At 37.9% G+C, this 27,178-nt stretch overlaps 1 protein-coding gene and 1 long non-coding RNA gene across 6 annotated transcripts in view; one reads left to right on the top strand and one right to left on the bottom strand.

Annotated features, from left to right (window-relative positions):
* The window catches only part of MYZAP (myocardial zonula adherens protein), a 118,443-nt gene extending 100,323 nt beyond the window's left edge, over positions 1-18,120 (top strand). For 2 of the 5 annotated variants that reach the window (XM_072615726.1, XM_072615719.1), the window contains 2 exons: positions 1,087-1,146; positions 1,670-2,697. In XM_072615726.1, coding sequence (XP_072471827.1) covers positions 1,087-1,129 — 43 coding nt within the window. In that variant the 3' untranslated portion in view covers positions 1,130-1,146; positions 1,670-2,697. Of the gene's footprint in view, positions 1-1,086; positions 1,147-1,669; positions 2,698-18,011 lie in introns of those variants that run through there. The other 3 variants (XM_072615717.1, XM_072615714.1, XM_072615715.1) reach the window with 2 other exon arrangements.
* Positions 1-27,178, bottom strand: part of LOC140507923 (uncharacterized) — a 55,851-nt gene that overhangs the window by 7,965 nt on the left and 20,708 nt on the right. The window lies entirely within an intron of this gene.

Below are 27,178 nucleotides of genomic sequence, written 5' to 3'. Positions count from 1 at the left end.
TCTTCTTAGCTTGGCATTCAGACCATCCAGAGTTTGATCTCACAGTACATTTCTGAAATTATTTTCAACTAGTCCAGTGTATATGTTCAGTCATTCTCGGTTGTATCTGTCTCTTCATGACCCCATTTTGGTTTTTTTTGGCAAAGATACTGGAGTGGTTTGTCATTTCCTTCTCCAGCTCATTTTACAGATGAGGAAATTGAAGCAAACAGGGTTAGATGACTCGCCAGGGTCACACAGCTGGTAAGTGTCTGAGGCCAGATTTGAACTCAGGAAGATGAGCCTTCCAGCCCTGGCATTTTATTCACTGTGCCTTCTAGCTGCCCCATTCCCTAATTGAACCTTGTGTTCTAGTCAGAATGGTATTTTGTCATTTCCTGAACAGATGCCCAGCCCCATACCTCTAACTGTGCCATTCCTTCTGCATGGAAGGCTTCCTATACCTCCTTCCTTCTCCATCTTCCCTTAAAATCCCAGCCTAGGTTCTTCCTATTTCAGGAAACCTCTGATCAGCCCCATTAGAAGTGATTTGTCCTTTCTTTACAACAAAACAAGACACATATATGAAACTTTTTCTTCATAGTCTGAACAATGTAAAGGCTCTATAGACAAAAAGTAAAAAGGAATCTGCCCTACTGGAGCTTACATTCTACTGTGGAACATCTTTTGCACTTTGTAATACTCTCTGATCATTTACTAACCTGTAGTTTTGTTACAGTATCTCTGTATCCCACAATGTATAAAGATGGAAAGAAGGGAGGGAGGAAGGGAAGAAAAAAGGGAGGGAGAGAGGAAGGAAGAAAGAGAAGGGAGGAAGGAAGGGAGAAAAGGAGAAATAAAGGAAGGAAGAAAGTAGAGAAGAAAGAAGGAAGTAAGAGAGGGAGGAAAGATTAAAGTCATGGAATTCAAAATCTTTACTTTTTCAGTTATCTGGGCACATACCTGAATATCCTTGAATTTAATCTACATTCCTACAGAAAAGTGAGAAAACAGATTTAGATAGTCCATATAATCCTCTCTCCTTATTCCCTTCCCCACCAGGGAAGTCAGTTTCAGAGAGGGGAAAAAATGAACTTTTTTTTAAAGGTACAACTTATCGGAAACCAGCATGTCACCAGAGAGAATATAACTCCTCATCTGCTTTCGGTAACCAGATGCCTTTTGTTAAAATGTGTTTATTTACTTATTCTGATTTTTTTGAGGGGGGAGGTGGAATTTGGAGGGGTATGTGGAAAGCTGAAAGTAGGAGATATGAAAAATAATAGATCAAAAATGTCAAAGCATATTATATAACATAGCTGAAATTCAATCTTAAAGTTTCCTAGCCATGAAATCTATTTTACTCTCATTTTCAACTCAAAGGTGAAAAAAAACCTATGAAAATAAGATAAAACAAAACTACAAAAAGTCCTTTACTGGGGCTCTGGAAAGGCAGCTTTGTGAATCTGAATCCTGGAAAGTCTACTCCCAAAGCAATGTCCTCATTTCATGACCTTTAGGATAATGTTGCTCAAGATAGTTTTTGCTATGTGTATTTTCACTACTGTAATAAATTACTAAATTTCAAGGGGAATGTCCTTTCTATGGAAACTCATGAAAGATAACAGGAAGTTGGCTTCAATCTTCCTAACTTGTTTTTTTTTTTTTTATTTTATTTTTTATTTTTTAGTCAAACAGCTAGGACTCGAGAAATTGTAAGACCTTCAAGGACCTATGCACCATACACTAGAGTAATGGAACTAGCTATGAAGAAAGCTGTAACTGACGTAGACCAATAAGTACATTCATTTCAGAGGGATAAATGCACGGGACTGCAGATGAATTCTGGAAAGGATGGATGTTACTTCCTTGATCCACACATTTGCATCAATGAGAATTAGAGCTGTGACAAAGTTAGCTTTCCTTTTGGGAGCCTGAAGATGGAAAGTCAGGTGGGGTTTGGGAGAGATATGCAGGAAGGAAGAAGCCTAACGTGCAATATGTCATATTTCAAACACTAAACCCAAATATGCTTATATGCAGTGTTTTCTGTGACTTTCTATGTACCCACTGAAGTTTTGCTTGTGGGATTCACTTACAATCTGTAATTTTATTAGATTTGGGTTGTTGATAGAGGAAAGGGGCATTAATCAAAAAGTGATTTGTGTTTTTTTTCATGTCAGGATCACTTGTTACATATATTATGAAGGTTTTGTTACCCATAAAGTATTAGAAGTTGATATTTTTCTTTGGTGCAGAGACATTTGTCTACAAAAGAGAAAAAGACTGTCAGATATACTTCCAGACTGAAATGGAAATGAAGACATCTTGGCAGTCAGATGCTGGTGACTGCTGGCCACAGATGTCAAGTCTGCTGAAGGCTCTGTATTTCACATGAGCCCTTATGAAGAATGATTCTAATGCCTGGGCAGCCATCTTAAAGCTGGATTCTGGAACTCCAAAGTCCTCTGCTGTTCATTTGTGCCTTGTATCTTTATCAGGCCAACTGAAATCATCATATTTATTTCTACCTATGAGCATTTTTCTTTCTCATTTCAACCTAGAAGATAATTTTGTATGTTAAAATTTTACTAATTTAAGTTTTCGATAACAATTGATGTCTTTTTCCTAAATGAATATTTTATTCAAGCACATAGTACCTTGGTATTATAACCCCCCTGATGCATTTATTTAATAAATTCTCTATATTTTGTTCTATTAATTGGTCCTTGGAACTTCATTTGTGTCCATGTTAAAAGGGTAGGGAACAGAGGAATACCATATACCAATATATAACTATAAAGCAAAAATAAGCATTTAAATGAGTAAAGTCTTTGACAGCAAAGTAAACCTCAAGATAAGGTCTTTAAAATTACTATAATACACAGGCTTTCCTGCTTTAATTGAGTTACTTGTTTCTATTTAAAAAAAATAAACATTGTTACAGGGAATGATATTACAGGAGGATGTCCAGTTCCACAGGGACATACTGGAGTATAGATGCTCAGCTGTCCAATATGAAAAGCTAGAGTGAAGTTTGGTTACAGCATAATACAAGAATAATAACTTTTATTATAAAACAGTGTTGACAGGTTTTGTCTAGACTTTCCCTGCCTCCTCCACAGCATAGAATATTTTTGGAAAGGACCTCAGAAGGTATCTAGCCCAATTCCTTTATTTTACAGATGAGGAAACTGAGGTTCAAAAAGGTTAACCTAACTCAAGAACACATAGGTAGTAAACAGCAGTTGAGACTTGAACCCAGTTCCTCTGAGAATAATCCAGTAAACCTTCCATTACGTTGCTCTTTTTTAAAAGGGATGGAATAGTGTTAAGCCATTAGTATAAAAGAACAGCAAATTTTTGATTATTTATGCTGATGGAAGGGATATAGCAAGAAAAGATGGTTGATGACTGATAAACAGCAGCAGAAGGGTTGGTTGGAAAAACTAGCCCTGGGACTGGACAATAGTGAAATCAACCCCGGGACCAGTCACATGCTACTAGAGAATAACGGACTGGACTGGGGCCTGTCTCTTCTACTGGACCATGCGCAGGGGTGGCACCAAAGGTGGTGCAGGATGTCTCTCCCAAATGAATCAACTGGCAAGAAAGACATGTAAAGGAATTTTAGCCCTTGAACTCCTTGGAATCATTGGAGCATATTTGCTATTTAATAAAATGAACACAAATCAAGATTTCAGGCATACGATGAGGAAGACATTTTCCTTAATCTTGGAAGTTTATTACAAATCCAATGAATGGACTGGACTGCATGGAATAAGGGAACATGATGAAGAAGAATGGTTAAATTGAAAAAATTTAAACCTCTTCAGTTTGAAGTTTTCTTTTTTTTTTAAATTTATTGATTTATTTAACTTTTCAACATAAATTTCCACAAAATTTTGGGTTCCAAATTTTCTCCCCATTTCTCCCCTCCCCCCACCCCAAAACACCAAGCATTCTAATTGCCCCTATCACCAATCTGCCCTCTCTTCTAACATCCCTCCCTTCCCTTATCTCCATCTTCTCTTTTGTCCTGTAGGGCAAGATAACTTTCTATACCTCATTATCTGTGTTTCTATTTCCTAGTGGCAAGAACAATACTCAACAGTTGTTCCTAAAACTTTGAGTTGCAACTTCTCTCCATCCCTTCCTCCCCACCCATTCCCTTTGGGAAGGCAGGCAATTCAATATAGGCCGTATCTGTGTAGTTTTGCAAATGACTTCCATAATAGTTGTGTTGTGTATGACTAACTATAATTCCCTCCATCCTATCCTGCTCCCCATTGCTTCTATTCCCTCTTTTGATCCTGTCCCTCCCCAAGAGTGTTGACTTCAAATTGCTCCCTCTTCCCACTGCCCTCCCTTCTATCCTTCCCCCCACCCTGTTGATCCCCTTCTCCCCCACTTTCCTGTGTTATAAGATAGGTTTTCATACCAAAATGAATGTGCATTTTATTCCTTCCTTTAGTCGAATGTGATGAGAGTAAGCTTCATGTTTTTTCTCTCACCTTCCCTCTTTTTCCCTCCACTAAAAAGTCTTTTATTTGCCTCTTTTATGAGAGATAACCTGCCTCATTCCATTTCTCCCTTTCTCCTCCTAATATATTTCTCTCTCACCGCTTAATTTCATTTTTTAAAGATATGATCCCTTCCTATTCAATTCACCCTGTGCTGAGTGTGTGTGTGTGTGTGTGTGTGTGTGTGTGTGTGTGTGTGTAATCCCACCAACTACCCAGATACTGAAAAAAGTTTCAAGAGTTACAAATATTGTCTTTCCATGTAGGAATGTAAACAATTCAACTTTAGTAAGTCCCTTATGATTTCTCTTTGCTATTTACCCTTTCATGCTTCTCTTGATTCTTGTGTTTAAAGTCAAATTTTCTTTTCAACTCTGGTCTTTTCATCAAGAATGCTTGAAAGTCCTTGATTTCAGTGAAAGACCATTTTTCCCCTGAAGTATTATACTCAGTTTTGCTGGGTAGGTGATTCTTGGTTTTAGTCCTAGTTCCTTTGACTTCTGGAATATCATATTCCATGCCCTTCGATCCCTTAATGTAGAAGCTGCTAGATCTTGTGTTATCCTGATTGCATTTCCACAATACTTGAATTGTTTCTTTCTAGCTGCTTGCAATATTTTTTCCTTGACCAAGGAACTCTGGGATTTGGCCACAATGTTCCTAGGAGTTTCTCTTTTTGGATCTCTTTCAGGAGGTGATCAATGGATTCCTTCAATATTTATTTTGCCCTCTGGTTCTAGAATCTCAGGGCAGTTTTCCTTGAGAATTTCATGAAAGATGATGTCTAGGCTCTTTTTTTGGTCATGGCTTTCAGGTAGTCCCATAATTTTTAAACTGTCTGTCTTGGATCTGTTTTCCAGGTCAGTTGTTTTTCCAATGAGATATTTCACATTATCTTCCATTTTTTCATTCTTTTGGTTTTGCTTTGTGATTTCTTGGTTTCTCATAAAGTCATTAGCCTCCATCTGTTCCATTCTAATTTTGAAAGAACTATTTTCTTCAGTGAGCTTTTGAACCTCCTTTTCCATTTGGGTAATTCTGCTTTTGAAAGCATTCTTCTCCTCATTGGCTTTTTGAACCTCTTTTTCCAATTGAGTTAGCCTATTTTTAAAGGTGTTATTTTCTTCAGCATTTTTTTGGGTCTCCTTTAGCAAGTTGTTGACTCACTTTTCATGCTTTTCTTGCATCTCTCTCATTTCTCTTCCCAGTTTTTCCTCCACCTCTCTAACTTGATTTTCAAAATCCTTTTTGAGCTCTCCCATGGCCTAAGCCCAGTGAGTATTTATTTTGGATGTTTGGGATACAGAAGCCTTGACTTTTATGTCTTTCCCTGATGGTAAGCATTGTTCTTCCTCATCTGAAAGGATGGGAGGAGATATCTGTTCACCAAGAAAGTAACCTTCTATGGTCTTATTTTTTTCCCCTTTTTTTGGGCATTTTCCCAACCAGTTACTTGACTTTTGGGTCCTTTGTCAAGAGTAGGGTATACTCTGGGGACCTGTAAGATATCAGTTCCTCCAAGGTGGCACAATCAAGGGTGTACTTGTCTGGGCTCAGGGAAGGATTTTTGTGCCCAGAATCTTAGCAGCATTTCCTCTCCACTGGCAACTGACCTCCAGTTCTGCCAAGCTAGCACTGGGAGGGGTGGGATTCAGTCAAGCTGCTGGGGCAGGGCTTCCATTCAGTGTGAGACAAAGACCAGCTGCCTCAGGGCGTCTACACGGGGCTGAGGTAAGACTCAACTCTTCAGTGCCCACAGGGGTTTTTACGATCCAGCTATGGTCTCAGGCTGCTGTAGGGGCTGCCCTGAGAATTCCTGCTGCCTGCCTGATGTGAAGGCCCTTCTCCCTTCCTGGTCAGCTGAATGAACCCCATCACTGACCTTTGGCGCCTGTGGGTTGAGGGATCTGTGGACCCTCTGCTGCTGGGAGTGGGGATTCCGTGACTGGAGATTCCACCCTGGAGGGCTGTTCACAAGCCATGCATGGCCAAGACTGGTCTGGGCTCCACGCTCTGCTCCATGTTCAGTGCAACTGACGTTTCCTGTGGGTCTTTCAGGTCGCCCTGGGCTGGAAATCTCCTCCACTCTGTTGTTCTCCACTTCTGTTGCTCCAAAATTTGTTGAGAGTCCCTCTCTACAGGTGTTTTATGGGCTGTGTGGGGACAGCCTCCATATGCGTGTCTTTCTACTCCACCATCTTGGCTCCACCCCCCCAGTTTGAAGTTTTCTTCTCTCTGAGTCATGACAGTGGTCACCTCATTCAGCCTCTTGTAAATTGTTTTTAGACTTTTGAAGAAAAAGCCAACTTGGTTGCATAACTGCATCAAGTAAAGTCTCTTACTAAAAACCATATATATATGTATGTATGTATGTATATATGTATGTATGTATGTATGTATGTATGTATACACACACATTAAAAAAAAGAATAACAGATCTTGTTTGTGTAGCAAGAGTCAGTAGCCTGGAACTATAGTGGGCAGGAGCTAGTTTCATGACTTGCTTATTTTGGTTGTTTTAGCAATCCTTTTAACCTAGCGTATAAATTCTACTGAGAGATAGAAATTTTCCTTTGGCCCACTGAACCTCTCACATTCCCCTATCTCTCTTTCATTACTTAAAATACAAATCTGGATATTTAAAAATGAATAGACAGATGCAAATGTCAAAGATTATCTTAAAATTAGCAGAATGCCAGGGAATTCCCCTTGGCATTAAAGCCATCTTGTCACTAAGTGTACATATAGCTGTGAGCATGTATATGTGTGGATATATACACATGTGTTTGTGTATGAAAGGTTATTATTTTGCCAATTTTCAATTGGTGAAAAGCTACAAATACCAAATATTAGTAAGCCCCATTCAGAGAGACTGTTGAGGATATTTAGCAGAAATTGACATTTAAACATAACTGAATTAAAAGACAAATGGTGTTATTTTTAGGTCTTTTGACAAAAAGTTAATGCCTTAGAATCTCAAACCCCCTACCAATTACATTCTAAAGGGATTAAAAAAAAAGACATTTAGTAATATCTTCTTTTATGTTTAGTAGAGTTCAAAATTTGTGGAATAAATTCAAATATGACTTCTCTAAGCACAGTAAAATTTGTATCTAGGAATTTATTTATTTTAAATATTTTAATATAATACAAGCTCTCTGTTCTAGTTTAACAGACTCTACAGATGTGAAGACTGCCCCTCCATCTGGGCCTGCCTTCACAGGCAGAACACAAGTGTTGCCTTTTCTCAGTCCTGGATAGGCTTGTGCTGTGATTGTCAATATTTTCAACGACGGGGGCCAATTGAATGTAGATATTGGGAGAACAATGAGTAGGAATGGGAGAGGAATGGATTTAAGTGATCACTCCAGAGCACACCAACTAGAAACACTGAAGGTTTGTAAAGTGCTTAACACACATTATATCACTCAATCCTCAAATAGCTCTGAGAGGTTTTTGCTAATATCCCCATTTTAAAGGTGTAAAAATTGAGGCTTAAGGAAGTTAGGTAAGCTAGTTAAGAGTCACACAGGTAATGTGTCTGAGGCAGAATCTGAAACTAGGTTCTCCTGAGCCTTAATCCAGCATATCTTCCACCCAATCAGATGCCTGGCACATTTGAGGGCCAGACAAGGGGTTCTATTTACTCAAAAACTCAAGATTTTAAATGTGTTCTGTTCAGCTTCAAGTTGGGTTTTGTGGAATCAAGCCAGCATTAGAAGGAAAAGAACTGGGGCTGGGATCAGAATGACTGACTAGACACATTTACAACTAAAGGGATCTCCAAAAATATGACATCTAAAGTGGACAAAACCAAACTCTCTGTTGATGTTTTGTAGTTATAACTGCCTATTTTAATAGTGTTTTGGTCCATCTTCAGATCTGTAATAGCCTTTGTTGCACTGTGAACATCTAGCCTGGGAATGAGTTGCTGTTCTAGTGCCATGGATGGATATGGAAGACAAGGATGGCCCTCCATCTCTAGGGCCAGCTCCCAGATCTCAAGTGGCTTCAACAAAAGACAGGAACCTTTCTCCATCTTTCTTCCCACAGGCAGGCCATGCTCCTTTCTGACTTTATGTCTTTGCTTTTGCTTTTCTTACCAGTGTGATGCTTTTTCCTCTCCTCTTAAACTCTAGGTCAAGAACCACATTCTCCAAGAAAGCTTCTATAATTCTGGACCCTTCATATCTTGTTAACATTTAACTTTCTCTTGCAAGTATCCTGAGTCTTCCCATCAAGACAAGCTTCTTAAGGGCAATGTGGAGGTTGGGTCTGTGATTTCGTTGCTTAAAAGGTGAAGAACTCTGCTGATTCACGTCCCTCAATGTGTTGGGATCTCTAGACAAGGAAGGCTGAGAAAGATGAAAGATAACCCTTGTAACAATGTTTCTTCCTCCATCCAGCATGGAGTAGGGGATCTAGCCTTGAAACCAGAAAGAAAGAGCCAGGCCAAAGTCCTGCCTCTGACGTATACAAGTTGTGTGACCCTGGGCAAGTCTCTTACCTCTCAGTGTTCCAAATACTGAGACTCTAAATTGCAGAGAAGTTTGTTAGACATAGAAAGGGGATGTGGTACCTTTAGATGAGGCTCTTGACCTCTTGACCTGTGGTGGCAGTGTAACATGATTTCTCAGGAACCAAGAAAGAGGAGAGATTGGGTCTAGTGAATGAGTTCTACCTAGAGAAGGTCCAGATGGCAAGGAGTTTGTTTGTTGTCTGAGATTCTAGTTTTGAGTAGGGTTTTGTAAATGAGGAGCCCCGTGTGTGAGGCTATGGGTCTGGAGGGAGTTTGGTGACTGAATCTTTCTGTCTGGGCTGAATCCTGGAGGGGAGGGCATGGGGGTCTGAGGATATGGCTAAGAGTGGGGAAACTTAAGTCCAACCATTTAGACCAGTAGTGAGGGTCATGGGACGTTAGACTAGATGTTCAAAGTTCTTTCTATCTCTAAAATGCCATGATTCTCTCTTCATATACTATAGTAAATTAGAAATAGAAATTACTATAAATTAGAAAATAGAAATTACTATAGTAATTTCAAACTCTAAATTGTTATACTGAATACTGCATATGCAGAGAGATAAAGCAAGGGCAACATAGAAAAAGTGAAGGATAAGGGTCCTGAGGATGAGCTCTTTTAAGAATATCACCTCATTACCTTAGACAGAACTTTTTAATTTCTCTTTTTCTTTTAAAGCATTTTATTTCCCCCAGTTATATGTAAAGACAATTTTTAGCATTCGTTTTTACAAAATTTTGAGTTCTAAATTTTTCTACCTCTACCTTTCCTTCCCTCTTTCTAAAATGGTAAGCAATTTGATACAAGTTATATATGTGTAATCATGTAAAATCATGTACACATATATATGTGTAATCATGTAAAACATATTTCCATATTAGTTACAGTTGTGAAAGAAGAAACAGACCAAAAGGAAAAATACCATGAAAAAATTAAGTGAAAAGAGTATGCTTTGATCTGCATTCAGAGTCCATCAATTCTTTCACTGGATGTAGATAACATTTTCCATCATGAGTCCTTTATAATTGTCTTGGATGATTGTATTGCTGAGAAAATCTAAGCCATTCATTGTCGATCATCACACAAGGTTACTATTACTGTGTAAAATGTTTTCTTGGTTCAGCTCACTTCACTCAGCATCAGTTCATGTAAGTCTTCCAAGGTTTTTCTGAAATTCACCTGCTCATCATTCCTTTTTTTCTTCTCATTTAGTATTTTATTTTCTCCAGTTACATGTAACAACAATTTTTAACATTCATTTTTAAAACTTTGAGTTCCAAATCCTCTCCCTTTTTTCCTCCCCATCCTCTCTCCCAACTGAGAAGGCAAGCAATTGGATATAGGTTATACATGTGGAGTCATGCAAAATATATCCATAAGTCATGCTGTGAAAGAAAAAAAGCTCAAGAAAAATAAAGTGGAAAAAATGATGCTTCAGTCTGTATTCAGACACCATCAGTTCTTTCTCTGTGGATGGATGGCATTTTTTCATCATGTCCTTCAAAGTTGTCTTGGATTGTTATATTGCTGAGAATAACTAAATCACTCACAGTTTAATCTTACAGTATTGCTGTTAACTTTGTACACAGTACATTTCACTTTGCATCAACCCATGAAAGTCTTTCCAGGTTTTTCTGACAGCATCTTGCTCATCGTTTCTTATAATATTCCATAATAATCACATGCATGAACACACTTGTCCAGCCATTCCCCAATTGATGGTCATACCCTCAATTTCTAATTCTTTGCCTCTAGAAAAGAACTGCTATAAATATTTTTTACATATGGGTCCTTTTCCTTTCTGTTTTTTTTTTCATATCTCTTTTGGGATACAGACCTAGTGGTGACATTGCTAGGTCAAAGGGTTTTATAGTTCTTTGGGCATAGTTCCAAAGTGCTCTATAGAATGGTTAATCAGTTCACAACTCCACCAACAGTGCATTAATGTCTCATTTTCCCCAGTTGTCATTTCTTATAACACAATAGCATTCCATACATTCATATGCCAATGGACATTCCCTCAATTTCCAATTTTTTGTCACTATGAAAAGAGCTGGTATAAATATTTTAGACAGAATTTCTTAATCTTTTTTATGTTATGGATCCCCTAGGCAATATGGTGAAGCCTATGGATCCCTTCTTTGAATAATGTTTTTAAATGTGGAAAATATATAGAATTACAAAGGAAACCAGATGTATTGAAATATAGTTCAAATGACTTGAGTTCAAATCCAGCCTCAAATAATTACTAGTTGTGTGACTCTGGACAAGTCACCTTGTAAATTTCTGGCTACCTAAACTGTAAACTGAGGAAAATAATAACACCTACCTCCCAGAATTGTTGTGAGGATCAAATAAGATCACATTTTCCAAGCACTTAGTACTGTGCCTGGCATATATAATAGATGCTTAATAAATGCTTGGTCCTTCCCTCCTCTTTATCTGGAAAGAACCTTAGAAGTGCTCATCTGTCTCCCTTAAACAGATGAGAAAACTAAGGTGCAGAGAAATAGAAGTGGCCTACCAAGGTTGTACTGAGTAGGAAATGCCCAGGGCTACACAAGCTAGTAAAGATTCTAGGTAGGATCTGAATACAGGTTTCCCAATTCCAGAACTCTTCCCAGAAAGTATCTTCAATCACAAATGTATAAAAGTTGAACAGACTTTAAATTCAACTTTAAATTATTTGCTTTTACCACTGTTGTCTTTGGGGTAATTTTCTATTTTCATGAAAGGACTTCTGATAAGAATGCTACAGGGGCTTTAAAAAATATGATGGTGTACTAAGAGGCTATCCTTTAAAATTCCAAATTTCATTAGGACGGACAGGAATATTCTCATAGAAGGAAAAGACCTGAAAGTGCATCTCAAATTTCCCCAGTTACAATTAAACCTGGAAAAATTCCAAACTACATAAAAAGAAAGAGGACATCAAGAAGTTTCAGTATTATGAGGACGTGAAAAATCCAGAAATCCTTTTTACAGATTTAAGGCACAACAAGGGAATGCATGTTTCTATACTGGATCGGCATATGATTTTGCTCCATGCTATCTGGTCAGAATGGTGAGTCAAAGGCAAATACTCAGTTATGCAGCTACTGAGACAGACTGGAGAAGGTCTGACTCTTCCTTGTTTGGCCAAGGTGCCAGAAATGTCTACTTTTAGCACCATGATTTTTATGAAAGGAACCCTGTAAAAATGAAAATGCTACTTTAAAATGGAGCAACGAGGTGTCATTGTGCTTAGTGCGGTCCCTGGGCCTGGAGTCAGGAAGATCTGAGTTCAAATTCAGTCTTACACATACTCACTGTGTGACTCTGGGTAAGACATATAGCCTCTGTTTGCCTCAATTTCTTTATCTGTAAAATGGAGGAAATAATAGTACCTTCTTCCCACGTTTGTTGTAAGGATCAAATAAGACAATAATTTCAAAGCACTTAGCATAGTGCCTGGCATGTAGTAAGTGTTATATGTTAGTGATTGTTTTTTATTATTGTTGCTATTACAGCAGCTAGGTGATGCAGTAGGTAAAGTGCCAGACTTGGAGTCATACCAGAGTTAACATCTGGCCTCAGACACTTACTAGCTGTATGACCCTGGACAAACCACTTAATCCTATTTGCCTCAGTTTCCTCATCTGTAAAATGAACTGAAGAAGGAAATAGCAAAACTCTCCAGGATCTTTGCTAAGAAAATCCCAAATGGAGTCACAGAGAGTCAGCCACAACTGAAATGATTGGACAACAAAATTATTATTATTAACTACAAAATGGGTATAATAATAGCACCTACTTCACAGGATTGTTGTGAGGATCAAATGTGATCATATTTGCAAAGCACATAGCACAGTGCCTGACATATTTTGTACTGTTCAGTCATTTTAATTATGTCTGACTCTTTGTGACCGCATTTCAAATTTTCTAGCAAAGATAATGGGGGGGGGGTTGTCATTTTCTTTTCAAGCTCATTTTACAGATGAGATAACTGAGGCAAACAGGGATAAGTGACTTGCCCAGGGTCACACAGCTATAAGTGTTTAAGGTCAGATTTGAACTCATGTCTTCCTGACTCCAGACTAGGCACTTTATTTACTGTGTCCCCCTGACACATAGTAGGCACCTAATAAATGCTTGTCACCTTCCCTTCCCCTTACTTGGTAGAGGTAAAATGTGAACATCATCACCTGTCATCACATGAATGATCTGTGACGTTGGGAGCAGTCCTTAATAGCAAGAACAGTGTCAAAATCCATTCCTATCCATGGGATCATGGGTAAGTCATGTAGTCTCTCTGAGCCTTGCTTTCCTAATATGTAAAATAGGAATAATAATGCTTGCACTGGCTGCCTCACAGGATTACAATCAACTGATTGCCATGTAATTCCTATCAAATGCTCAGATGCTACAAAGTAGGAAAGGATGAATAATGCATTGGATGACAGAGACAGAATCTTTACAGGTCTCAATAGGCTAGAACATTGGACTGAACTGAATAAGATAAGAATTAATAGGGATAAATGTATTGTTTTACACTCCTGTTGCAAAAACCAAGTACAAGATGGATAAGATGTAGCTAGATAACAATTCTGATAAAATGTGGTGAATTATGATAGATTTCAAGTTGAATATTAATCAATAGGATGATTTGACAATTAAAAGACTAATATTAATAGTTAACGTATGCATAATCTTTAAGGTTTGCAAAGTGCTTTATGTATATACTATGTCATTTGTTTCTCTCAACAATCCTGTCTGATTTAAGAGAATAATTCCCAGGCATAGGGAAGTGTACATTCTGCTTCCATCAGACAACATTGGGAATATTGTATCTGGAAGTTCACTTGAGGAAGGATATAGAGAAGATGGATTGTGACCACAATGGTGAAGGGTCACAAGATCATCAAATTATATAATAATTAGCATAGTGCCTGGCACATTTTTGTTTCTATTAAGTCATTTCAGCAGTGTCCAACTATTAGCAACCCCATTTGGGGTTTTCTTGGCAAAGCTATTGGAGTAGTCTATCATTTTCTTCTCTAGCTTATTTTACTGATGAGGAATGAGGCAAATAGGGTTAAGTGACTTATCCAAGGTTACACAGCTAGTAAGTGTCTGAGGCCAGATTTGAACTCAGGAAGATGAGTAATCCTGACTCCACTGTGCTGCCTAACTGCCCCTGCTGGCACACAGTAAGCACTATATGTGTTAGCTATTATTATTATAATTCATTCATTCATGAGATGATAGGAAATAAGGCTTTACAAGGATCAGTTGAAGGAACTAGGCATGGTTAGCCCAGAGAAGAGAGGACAGGGAATTATGATAGTATTTTGAATTATCTGAAGGGCTTCCATGTGGAAGGAGGATCAGACTCTCTTTGGTTTTTGAAGTGATGCCCTACAAAGATCCTGCCTTCTAAAAATTAAAAACAAAACATCATTAGTAATATTTTATATATTATCTATTACCATATTATATATTTATATATATTCACATATATTAGTAATATTTTCATAGTAGGAAAATAACTGAAAGCTCATTTCAAATTTGTGTAACTACCAGTTAAACCTAGGAAAAAAATGCTAAATCATATAAAAAGCCAGATAATATCCAGAAATAGAACTCTTATTAGCAAAGAGAACATGTGGAAATAAATTTACAGATTATTTTGTAATCCACAGAGGCAACTATGTGACAGTGCTGGATTTGGAGTCAAGAAGATCTGAACTGAAATCTGGCCTTAGACACAAACTGGCTATATGACCCTGGGCAAGTCACTTTACCTGTCAGTTTCAGTTTCCTTATCTGTAAAAGAGTGATACTAATAACACCTATCTCTCAGGGTTGTTACAAGAATCAAATGACATAATATCTGTAAAGCACTTAGCGTTAGAGCCTGGAACATAATAGGCACTTGACAAATGTTTATTATCACTTAAAGATTAATCTTCCATCTGGAGGTTGGAACAAGGAACAATGAATAGCAGTTAAAGTGTAGCAAATTTTGGCTCCATGCAGGAAAAAGTTTCTACAAAATTAAGCAATCTCAAAGTACATTGGATTTTCGTGGGCAATATTAGGTTGCTTCTTACTCTAAGTCTTTAAGTGAAGTCTACATGACCACCTATTAAGGATGTTTTGGCCAGGTCTGATATTAACTGGTTGATCTTTAACCATTTTGTGATCTCTAACTAAGATTTTGCGATTCTATGGTTCTAGGTTCTATGTATGTATGTCATTTTTACCTAAATAGGGTGACTCAAAAATCTTAGTACAATTTTAAATTATTAAGGCTTTAAAATGAACTAAGACTTTTGGGACATCCTGCATATGTGTGTGGATGAATAGCTATAGGATAGACAGACAGATAGACAGATAGATAGATAGAGAGAGAGACAGATAAATGAAGGAAAGAAAGAAAAAAGAGAGATAGGTGGATAGACAGATACAGAGAAGAATATACATGCATATATGTATATACAGTAGGACCCTGAGAGATCACACATCAGATAAATTTTTATGGGTGGGGAGAGGAGGCCTATATCAAAGAACAGAAAGGGGACACCTAAGGTAGGGGTCACCCATGTAACATATTTATCTAGGGCTGCGTATGTGGCAAAGATACTGGAGAAGTTTGCCATTTCATTCTCCAATTCATTTTGCAAATAAGGAACTGAAGCAAACACGGGTAAGTGACTTGCCCAGGGTCAGACATATATTTTAAGTGTCTCAGGCCAGATTTGAACTCAGGAAGAGGAATCTTCTTTTCTCCATGTCTGGTGCCCTATCCACTGTACCACCTAGCTGCCCCTAAGTATCTGACCTCAGTTCTCCAGTTTGACTACTTACACTGCCCACATGAGAGGCAAGGCAGGTAGTAGATATGGATTTAGATGGTGGATGACATATTTTATCTACAGGCAGAGAACCTTGGGTTTGAATTCCACCTCTCTTTACTAGCCCTCTGATCTTCAGTCAGCCAAGAGGCATTTATTAAGTTCTTATTAAAGGAGTGGGTATACACAGAAAGGCAAAAGCCATCCTTGACCTCAAGGAGCTAGTATTCTAATGGGAGAGACAAATATGAAAATATTAAGGTATGCCCAAAATCTTAAACAGAGTCTATCAAGGGAATCTCAGAGGAAAAGGTACTAGCCCCTGGAGGAACTAGGAAAGCTCCCCCTTCCCCCTCCCCTGCAGAAGGTCCTTCACCTATCTGGCCTTCGGTTTCCAAATCTTTTAAAATTAGGGAATTGAACTAGATGGTCCCTAAGATCCCTTCCAGCCTCAAATCCTACGATTCTAAGGTTCAATTTATAGATAATTGTAAATCATTCTGCTTTGGTATGCGAATATTGAACAAACTACTTTATACCCAGAAAACCCTGAGGGAAGGATGGGGATGAGGAAGAATTTGTTTTAATCAGTAAATCAACAGGTACTTCTTAAAGATTTACTATGTTCCAGACACAGAGCAAAAGCTGGAGATACAAAGAAAAAGCAGTCTTTGCTCAAAAGGAGCTTATATTCTAATGAGGCAGACTTCATTTACAAATCAGTACATACAAGAAAAACAGAGTGGATGAAAGGTAACCTTAGCAGAGATGGAACTAGAGGTGAAAAAGAGCAGGAAGGTTCCTGGGGGAATGGGTGCTTGAGTCTTAGAGCGTATATAGCATAATATTTAAAACTTCTTAAAATTTTACTTCTGGTCCATGTTCATCAAAGCAGAGCAATGACTACACCAAGGTATTTCAAGGTCTTGCTCCATTTAAGAGATAGGTCCCAGTCAGAAGGAAGTCCATTCCTTGTATCCCAAACCTGGTAACTTACACTTTTACATACAAGTACCTATTTCTGGGGCTCTATAGATAAAAAATCTCTCCATGCAGTCCTATCTCAAGATTTAACATTTGAGGGAATGATGTAGCAAAAAGTCCCAAACAGAGCTGTAAAAGTTACAAGGTTAGTTACGTAATGATATAATTGTCAATGTGTTTAGACTGGCTTTCTTCTCATTTATGCTTTATATTTTCTTGTCTATTTTTACCTGATAAATGTGTCAAGGTACATTTTCTTTGTGAGGCATTAGGTAAAATTGCATGGGACTTGATTCATTGTCATCTTTGGAATTTTTAACATGATATCATTGGAAATACTAAACCTATACTCAGGGGTCATTAAAAAAATGGCACATTTTGAGCGTAATAAAAGAAGAAAAAGAAATGGAGGAAAATTCTTAGGGGCTTTCTCTTAATTTTCCAGCATATTTTAGGGTTTTAACATATAACATTTACAATATTCACTTTCCTGAATTAGAGTTGGGGTTTGGGGGTTGGGGTGGGGAAGGAATAATTAGCAGGCAATCCTTTTGGCTCTTGGCCTTTGCTTGTAAATGTTTTCTTTGGCAGCCATGCTCTTGAGAACAGGAAGTCACTCCCTTGTTACAGATTTAAGACTTTCTTGAGCCAAATAACAGAAAGTTAGATTAGTTCCTTATTAAATAGAAAGAAAAGTGTGGACTTTTTGTTTTTGCCTGAGATAAATGACATCTTAATAAAGATTTGCATCAGTTCCTTCTCTCTATCAGTCCTAATATCATGTAACCAAAAAACTAAAAACAAATTCAAACCAGTGATGTTTCCTGGGGGGAAAAAAACCAAATTGGTTATGTTGGAATTCAGTCCTAACATAAAAGGATGCTTTTGGTTCAATGACTTGCAGTTGTAGCTGTTGTTGAGGGAAAAGGAAATTAAGATTTTTCAAAAGTTTGACTCCTTTTTGTTTTGGTCGTTTATTACAAAATTTGTGAATATATGTATGTGCCTATTTTAATTTATTTTATTTTTAACTTATGGAATAAAACAAACATTTTCATAGCATAGTATAATAAAATATAATTCTAGATATTGTTAAATACCTGTGAATATATTTTGAAATTGAACATGTTAAATACATTTTCCTTCATGATTTCACATGGTCTTTTTAGGAGGCACCAGTCCATTAATAGTCATTATGGCATTGAGGAAAGAGTGCTAAACTTCGTTGGAGTCAGGAGACCTGGGTTTGAATTCTGGTTCTGACATCAACTGTGTGAGTCTACCAAATGAATCACTTTACCTCTCTGAGGATCAGTTTCTTCATCTGTAAAATGGTAAGCATCAAAATACTTGCCTTTTCTTGAAAGGAAATGCTTTGTAAATTTTAAACTGCTATAGAAGTAGAAGGTATTATTAGTATTAATGAGACAGATTCCCTCATGGCTTACCTAGAGTTTGTCTCATTTTTGTTGTATTCTCTTGATGTTATGGCCATGTCTTGTCTGTGAAATAACAGCAGAAACTTCTAAGTAAAGACTTGTAAGACTTTAAAAAAAAATGGTTTCACAGATATTTTTGTGGGGTTTTATAATCACTCTTCAAATAACATCTCTTGACCTAGAGCCGAAGTCTTTGAGTCATTTCAAAGATGGAAGGTCTAGACTGAAGCAACTTGCTTAAGGCCACACAAGCAATGCCTGAAACTTCATCATGAGATCTCTTCCTTCTTAATTTATCTTGGGAACCTTTGTAAAATAAAAGTAAGGAAAATCCTACCATGTTTCAAGTATGTATCTTTGACCAATGGATAATGACATTTCTATGGCACTCATGGGAATGTCTCACAAAAATAAATGGTTTGGGTTCAATTATCCATTTCTGCTATCTGGTGTTTTGATGAGGGAATGTTTGTTCTTTTTTCTCAGGTTCACTCTTACATCAGGTTCCTCTCACATCATTTATTATAGTTCAGTTGTCTGGTGCAATTTGAATAACTTCACTTTTTTTTTTTTTTTACTGACTTCCAAGTTCACTACCTTAAAAATAACATTAAATTACTTAAAGCTGTCATTGATTAGAAGCAAAAATGAAATTAAACCTAAGATTTCTAGGTGACTGAAAACATGATCCAGTCCTATGAGATATGTCCAACTGTAGGAGTAACAAAGACTGATAAAGTCAGGAACTTAATCGGTGTTGGACAGAGTTTTAAGGGGGCTCCCTGCTTCCTATTTTATTGCATGTCAAATAATTCTCTCTACATGTAAGACCTTAAAGAGATGCAGATGTAGCCAAAGAATGTATTTTTTAAAATGAAATAGAATTATGGAATTTTAAGTGGAAGGAGACTTAGAGATCATTGAGTTTAACTCATTTAACAGATATGGAAACTGAGACCCAGGAAAGAGAAGCAATTTACTCAGGGGCCATAGAATGACAGAGTCTGGGCTAGATTTGAGATCTTTTGCCTTTGGGTCCAGTGGCATTAACACTACAATAAAGCAGGAGATTAAGAAATTCTATCTCTCTCTCCACTGTCTAACCTAAAACAACCTAGGTAGTTATTTTTTAATAGTGTGAATGTAATTCCCTTGATGACATATTGAAAAATGTTTTTACTGTATATTGAAACATACATACTTTTTTTTTTGCTTTGAAAAAGCAATCTGAGGTACTTTCTCTAACACATCACTCTTGTAGAGTTTAAAAGGGGGATTAACTACAAAATAAGGAGTAGAATAGAATAAGAGATGAGAGGTTTAAGCCTAGATCATTTGTATAAGACTTTCCTCATTGGTGGAGAAGATGATGACTTAATGGATGATGTACATTGTAATGTGCACATGTGATGTACCTGCGTGAGGGGCAGAGTTGGTTCAAGGACTTGAGAAGAATAATTTCCTTCCTTCCTCCTTTGAGAAAAGACACATCATTTCAGAGTCTCTTTGGGGAGAAATCTATAGAGGAAAAGAATAGTCTTTGGAAGACAGAGAAAATCTGGTCCCTCTAGAGATTTTAAGGAATAAGATGAGGAGAGATCAGATTCTCTGTCTTTGTCTTTCTCCCTCCATCTCTGCCTCCCTCTTCTCTCTCTTTCCTGCATTACTCGTCCTAGGGTGAGAGTTCATTCTGTGCATTTTCTGGTAGTCTCTAATCTGTATAGCATCTCTTTCTGATGTCTGCTATTCACTGTTGCTATTTGTGATTGTCTTCTGTGTAACATTTGGTGGTTAGGGGGTCATGTCTTCAGATATAATAAGGTGTACTTCTTCTTTTCAAGGGAAGTAGCTTGAATCTAAAATAATTTCTCCTATACTAACAATATTTAAAGAGGCAGATAGATATAAATCTAGTCTTATACCCCCTCCTCTCTGAGGAAAGCAGAAGAGTCAAACTCATGGCCTCTTCTGCTTTCCTCCAGGCAAAATCAAAATCTCCTTTGGAGAAAGGTAGTCATCCTGGTCACTGGATCTAGATGGCTCAGGAGGAGAAAGTGAGGCTAGTGACCTTGCACAGCACTCCCTCACTCAGTGTCATCATTTCTATGATATCATGGTCCTCTTTGAAAATGAAGGACAAATATACAAGGTAAGAGTCCAGGGATATCTATTCCTATGTCCCCATGAGCCATATTTGGACAAACACACACATATAATAAAACCTATATTCACACACACATGTGTGTATATGCATACATATATGTATATGTTCATATAAAACTTTCCTGAGCAATATTTATGCATGTTACAAAATCTTTAAAGTTTGTCTCAATCCTAAGAATCATGGTCTGCCATTATAATTTCAACCACTGCGAAATCTTCCTTAGAGGTAGGAGATTGAATTTGGCTATGAAGGATCAGTCATACAACTCTCAGGTTGAAACTAGAGGACATACTATCACACTATTCAAATGTCCTCTGGGTCACAATCTGTGTCTTGGATCCCAAGTATTACAAAATCAAACCATGGACTATTTTGTGACCTCCTGGGAACATATGACCAGGGAACCCAAGTTCTCAACTGCCTGCCCTTCTAGAGAATAATATAGTGAAAATTACATTGGATTTGGAGTGAAAAGACTTGGTTGTGGGCTCTGCTACTTACTGCTTGTGTGATTAATATTTCTCTTGGCTAAAGATTCCTCATCTATAAAATGATAATAATTTCTTGCCTCAGTAATGATTTCATCCTCCAAAAGTTGGAAGAAATAACATATTTTGGATTTGATTCTCATTAACATAGAAGAACTGGTTGTTGGGGAGGAAATGATGGGAACCTGCAGGGAGAATGATCAATCTATCCTAAAGTTGGTGATAGAAGAGGTAAAATTTGGAAATAATCTGACATGCAATCAGATTTTAGGAAAGCATATTCCATTCCAAAGTGTTCAGAGAAAAGACAGGTAGATTCCTTGGAGTAAAACACTTCAGGGAAATTCAGACCATGAGGGATAGAAGATGCTTAAGAATGACATTCTGAAATCACAAAGAGAACAATTCCAATATGGTACTGGTTGCATTTGTCTGAAAAGTTTAACATATATGTACAAATATCAACCAAGTTAGATTTTAAAATGAAATATGAAGAAAGTGGAAGCAAAGCCAAGTAACAGAGAAAAATACAAGGTTGTGGTAAAAATAGAGTTTAAAATGCTAACACTCAGAATAAACTGAGGCAAGCTAGGGAACGTAATGATAACAAAAAGGTTTTTTTAAAAGCTCTATTGGGAGAAAAAAAAAAGATCAAAGAAAGGCTCCAACCTTTGCTTGAGGTGGATGGGATGATGGTAACTTACAACCTACACAAGACAGAACAGCTCAGCTATCATTTTCTGTTTTCTCTGCAAAAGGAGAATGACTTTTACAATGGAAATGACAGAACAGAAATGACTAACAGGAAGTTATACACAAGATACTTGTGGAGAAAGTAGGAGCTCCCCTAGCTTCCCTGGAAGAATTCAAGTCTTCTGGCTCATGTGAACTACATCTTAGTCTAAAAGAATTGGTAGATATGATTGCTGAGTCACTGTGAATGATCTCTGAGAAATTATGGAGAAAAATACCACAGGATCAGAGAAAGGAAATCTTGTCCCAATGTTCATAAAAGGGATGAGAATAAAGTTGGCAAAATATAGGCCAGAGAGTTTAATTCCTGATTCCTAAGATTCCTGAGAAAATTTCAAAATGGATCATTAAAGAGATAGTTGGTTTAAGATCATTATAGAGAAAGGGCATTACAGAGAAAATTAGAAAGAATTTTTAAAAATTAAAGAGAAAGATGATTACGAAGAGCCAACATGGCTTTGAGCTATACAAATTAAAGATTAAAATAAAAATGCATTCCTCTCAGGAGGAAGGGAAGGAAATAGAAGTGAATTAGCATTTTTATAGTGCCTGCTATGTACCAGGTGCTGTGCTAAGTAATTAAAAAAATCCAAATATTATCTCATTTGATCCTACCCTACCATGAGGCAGGTGTTATTTTTATCTCCATTTTATATTTGCAACAAACAGGCTTCATCAAGATTAGGTCATAACAGACTAATATCAATTCTCTCTCCCCCTCCGCCTCCAAGAATACTAAACTAGTAGATGGGGTGGGGGATACTCTGGATATAGTTTTTCTAGATTTTAGGAAAGCTTTTTGACAAAGTATGTCATGTTATTATTGTAGAGAAGATAGATATGGTTGCATCCTACACCTGGTTAGAAAATAATATAATCAGAAAGATTAAGAACTGGTTGTCAGGCCATGATCAAAGAGTAATTGTTAAGGGTTCAATGTCAATATGGAAAGAGGTCTCTTGTGGAGAACCCCAACGATCTCGGGTTGACCCTATGTTACTTACCATTTTTATCAATGATTTGGATAAAGGCATAGACAAAATTTTCATCAAATTTGTTGATGACACAAATCTGGGATGGCCAGCTAACACACTGGATGACAGAATCCAAATCTTGATAAGTTCAAACATTAGGATGAATTTAACAAGATGAAATTCAGTAGGATAGAGTATTCCATGTAAGTACAGAAAATCAGTTTCACAAGAACAAGATGAGGGAAACATTGACAGCAAGTTCTTTTGAACAGAGAACTGAGGATTTTAGTGGTTTACAGGCTCAATGGGAGCTAGCAAAATTAAATAGCAGTCAAAGCTACAATCTTGGGCTACACTGAGGAGCATAGCTTCCAAGCATAGGGAGGTGATAATCCTATTGTATTCTGCCATCGTCTGAAGCATTGTGTTCAGTTTGGGGCATGATGGGGTAAGAAGAATATTGACAAAATGGAGAGTGCCAAGAGAAGGTGAACAGCATTGTCTCTGACATATATGAAAGCTGGTTGAAAGAATTTTGGATGTTTAGCCTGGAGAAATGAAGACTCGGGAGAAGAGATAACTGAATTCAGTTATTTGAAGGGCTACCATGTGAAGGACAGATTAGATTTGTATGTTTGCCTTTATAGGGCCAAACCAGGGGCAATGGGTAGAAGTTATAAATGGTCAAATTTAGGTTGATGTCAGGGAAAGGATTCTCATCACCCACTACGTGCTAAGCATTGTGCTGAATGCTGGTGATAAAAAAGAAGTGGGGAAAACCTAGTTCTTATTCTCAAGGAGTAGTTGGGGGAGAGTAAGTGTTGGGGGAGAGTAAGTGTTGGGGGAGATAACACACACAAAGAAACAAGATGTATAGAAGATATTAATGAATAATTAATTATTAGCAATTAACAGAGGGAAGGCACTAAGATTAAGGAGGATTGGGTAAGATTTCTGGCAGAAGGTGGGATTTAACTGTCTTGAAGGAATGCTGGTGATAAAAAAGAAGGGGGGGAAACCTAATTCTTATTCTCAAGGAGTAGTTGGGGGAGAGTAGCTGTTGGGGGAGACAACACACAAACAAACAAGATATACAGAAGATATTAACAATGAAGACTTAATAATTAACAGATAATTAACTGAGGGAAGGCACTAAGATTAAGGAGGACTGGGTAAGATTTCTTGCAGAAAATGGGACGTTAGCGAGAGTTGAAGGAGGCCAGAGAAATCATTAAGTAGAGATGAGATAGGAGAGTTCCAAGGATGAGGGACAGCGAGTGAAAACGAACAAAGTTGGGAGCATCAAGTGCAAGGAATGACAAAAAGGCCGGTCTTAATGAATCATAGAGGACAAAGCAGGGATTAAAGTGTAACAAGATTCCTTTCTTTCATATACTTCACAGAAAACCTCATTGATACTTGTCTGACTCAGGTACACCAGCATCAAAGGTGGCGCCAAACTCGTTTCCGTATCTACTGTATCAGGGTTGAAGCTCTGGTACTTATCCCTAGTGCAGAGCCTTAGTTGAATCCCTCTCGCACTGTTTTTGCTAATACCATGCTGTTCATCTGGAACTGAACTCCCCTACATCCATGTTTGTTGCTAAGCACCAATTCTAAGATATTCAGTGGCATTCTTTTTTAGCTACCTTTTCCCACGTACCTCTTATCATTCTACCAAATGCAATCCTTGATTTTAACTGAGTTCTCCCTCTCTTGCTGCTGATTTGGCGGACAAAGCTGTGCTGTTGAAGTCTTCTTGAATCTGTGACTCCAACTTGTAGATGAGAGTGTGGAAAGGTGTGTGTGTGTGTGTGTGTGTGTGTGTGTATGTGTGTGTGTGTGTGTGTGTGTGTGTGTGTGTGTGTCTAATCAGGTATAGCCACCCCTTTGCTTCTTTCCCCCCTAGCCACCCCACATACTTGGTCATTTCATGAACTGTCCCTGATCTCTGGCAGTGAAGAACTTTGTGTTGGCCTCTCCCTCTGGAGAGGGAATACAATAAAATAAAATAAAGTTGTCCCTAGCTGGGCCTTATATCTCTTTCATTATCCACCTTGGAGTTACTATATTCTGACTCCATGGAAGTTAGAACTTTCATCTCATTACATGTTCTTTTCTAGTTAGGCTTGTCTGAAGCTAATTCTAAGTTTGCTGCTTGTTACTTGGAAAGCATATTCCTTTTTATTTTAGTGGCGGGGTGGGGGCAAGACAATCAGGGTAAAGTGATTTGTCCAGGGTCATAGAGCTAGTAAGTGTCAGAAAACATGTTTCCATGAGGAGACATGTTGCCAGGCCTAGAGGCCTGTGTGGGCTACCCGAGTCTTCTTACCTCACCTCCAAGGTCTTCGGTTGGCCAAAACCGGATGCTCATATGAGAGAAAGGACGTTCCAGAGTCGAACAAGGGTTGAGCTTTATTTCAGGGTCTAGTTACAAGTGCAGGGGGGTCTTCCTTAGGAGGAAGAGGGGGAGATTTCCTAAGGAGGCTAAGATCTTAAGGGATTGGAAGTAGAAGTACAAGCGGGGAGAGAGGGGGAGGGGAGAGAGGAAAGAAGAAAGCGGAGCCTACTGTCCTCTTGGCTCCTCACGTGCTAAGAGAGCTTTCAGGCTTCCTCAATCCTACTTAACCTTCAGCCACACAGTTTGCATCTCAATACCGTGCTGTTAGATAACAATAGTGTGCCCAGATCCGGGACCATCTCGAGGGCGGGGAGATCTCTCTCCCATCACGTTTCTCACGGGAAGAGGCGGAATTACTCGAGATAGCTCGGTTCACCTCTATTCCCTGCCGTTTCCTGGGAGGGTCTCGTGAGAGCTCTAAGATTTAGAAGCTCCCACCTTTACCCGCCCGAGACTGTCCACACGGAATTGAGCTTCCAATCCCAACAACATGTCATAAGTATTGACTAGCCCATCAGATTTTGGTGGAAAGGGCACAGATTCTGGTATCTGGAGGATCTGGATACAAGACTTGCTTCTAACTAAGGCTGCCTACCAATGGGCAACTTAGTTAACTTCCCCCTGCCTTCTGTTTTCTCTTATTTTTAAATCAAGGAATTTGATTAGATGGCCTCTGACATTCCTTTCAGCTCTGAATCTATGATCTTATAACCTACTAAGTCAAAGAGATTTAGAATATGCTTCAGTGAAGAAAATTTCCACACTAGAAATTCCATTTTTTGACTTTTTGATGCTTGTGTCCTTATTCCTTTCTTAGGTAAGGTTAAGCAAAATTTTAAGAGAAATAAATTTGTCTTTAATCTCCTATTTCCCTTTCTGGATGAGTTTTTCCATTAGAAAAACACTATCTGCTTAGGTACCTGGGTTCAATTCAATTCAACAAACATTCATCAAGCTCAACTATGGCCCAACTCTCCTAACATCTCTCACTCCAATATTATCTTAGGATTCTTCTTCCAATCAAATCCCCATTTTTTCATCTCAATTAGCAAATTTACACTAATATTCAAATGACTAACTGCTCCCCCATCAATTGTTCATTCATAGCTGAGGAAATAATATTCTTAAAAGAAGATGCTTATGATTTTAAATGAGTCTGATTGGTGGAATTTTCAACAATATATCCAAACGAAGTGGACAAAAATGCAACCACTGTGGGAGAAGATATTTTTGACCAAAGAGATCATGATAATAGTCATGTTAGCTTTGCTTGGGATGTTCCCCCAAAATTGCTCCTGCTTTTCACAGTTTTTAAAAATATTTTCTTTGTGACCTCATGGATATCCTAAAAGCTCCAAGATTTTTTTCTTCTCCACACAATGGCTCTCATGGCAGGAATGTGAGACCCTAGCTGGCTATAGGGATGGAGAAGGAAGTTTATTTTATGAATTGTTTATAATTCAGGGATTCAAGGGTTGCTTGTATAGTTTGAATGGCTGCAATTTTCATGGTGTGGTTGTTTCTTATAGCTATGTGTTGTTCCTGATATAGCCTGTGGTAATGGAATACAGTTTATGGGAATAAACACTGGATCTGGGATTAGGGGACCTGGATTCCAATCATGGATTTGCTAGTGCCTGTGTAATCTTGGGAAAGTGACCACATCTCTAGGCCTCACTTCCTCAGCAGTAACAATTATGTTACAGATGTTACATAAGGTTGGACTAGTTGATTTTGAAAGCCTCTTTTAGCTCTAAATATAGAGTATTGGGCCTAGAGTCAGGAAGATTCATTTTCATGAGTTCAAATCTGATCTCAGATACTTATTAGCTTTGTGATCCTTAGCAAGTCATTTAACCCCATTTTCCTCAGTTTCCTCATCTACAAAATGACCTAGAGAAGGAAATGGCAAATAACTCTAGTGTCTTTGTCAAGAAAACCCCAAATGGGGTCACAAAGAGTCAGACACAACTGAACAACAATAAAAGTTCTAAATTTATGACCCTATCTTTAACCTTTCATCACATCAAAATATTGGTGAGACAAAAATCTTACCGCACACAATCTGTCACATTTCTGAAAGGGGAACACTTAATAACAATGGTCTTCTTAAAATT

This window comes from Notamacropus eugenii, chromosome 1 (assembly GCF_028372415.1).
Source record: "Notamacropus eugenii isolate mMacEug1 chromosome 1, mMacEug1.pri_v2, whole genome shotgun sequence".
Lineage (NCBI taxonomy): Eukaryota > Metazoa > Chordata > Mammalia > Diprotodontia > Macropodidae > Notamacropus > Notamacropus eugenii.
Note: the sequence above shows the minus strand (reverse complement) of the source record. Positions and strands in the feature narration are given on the sequence as shown.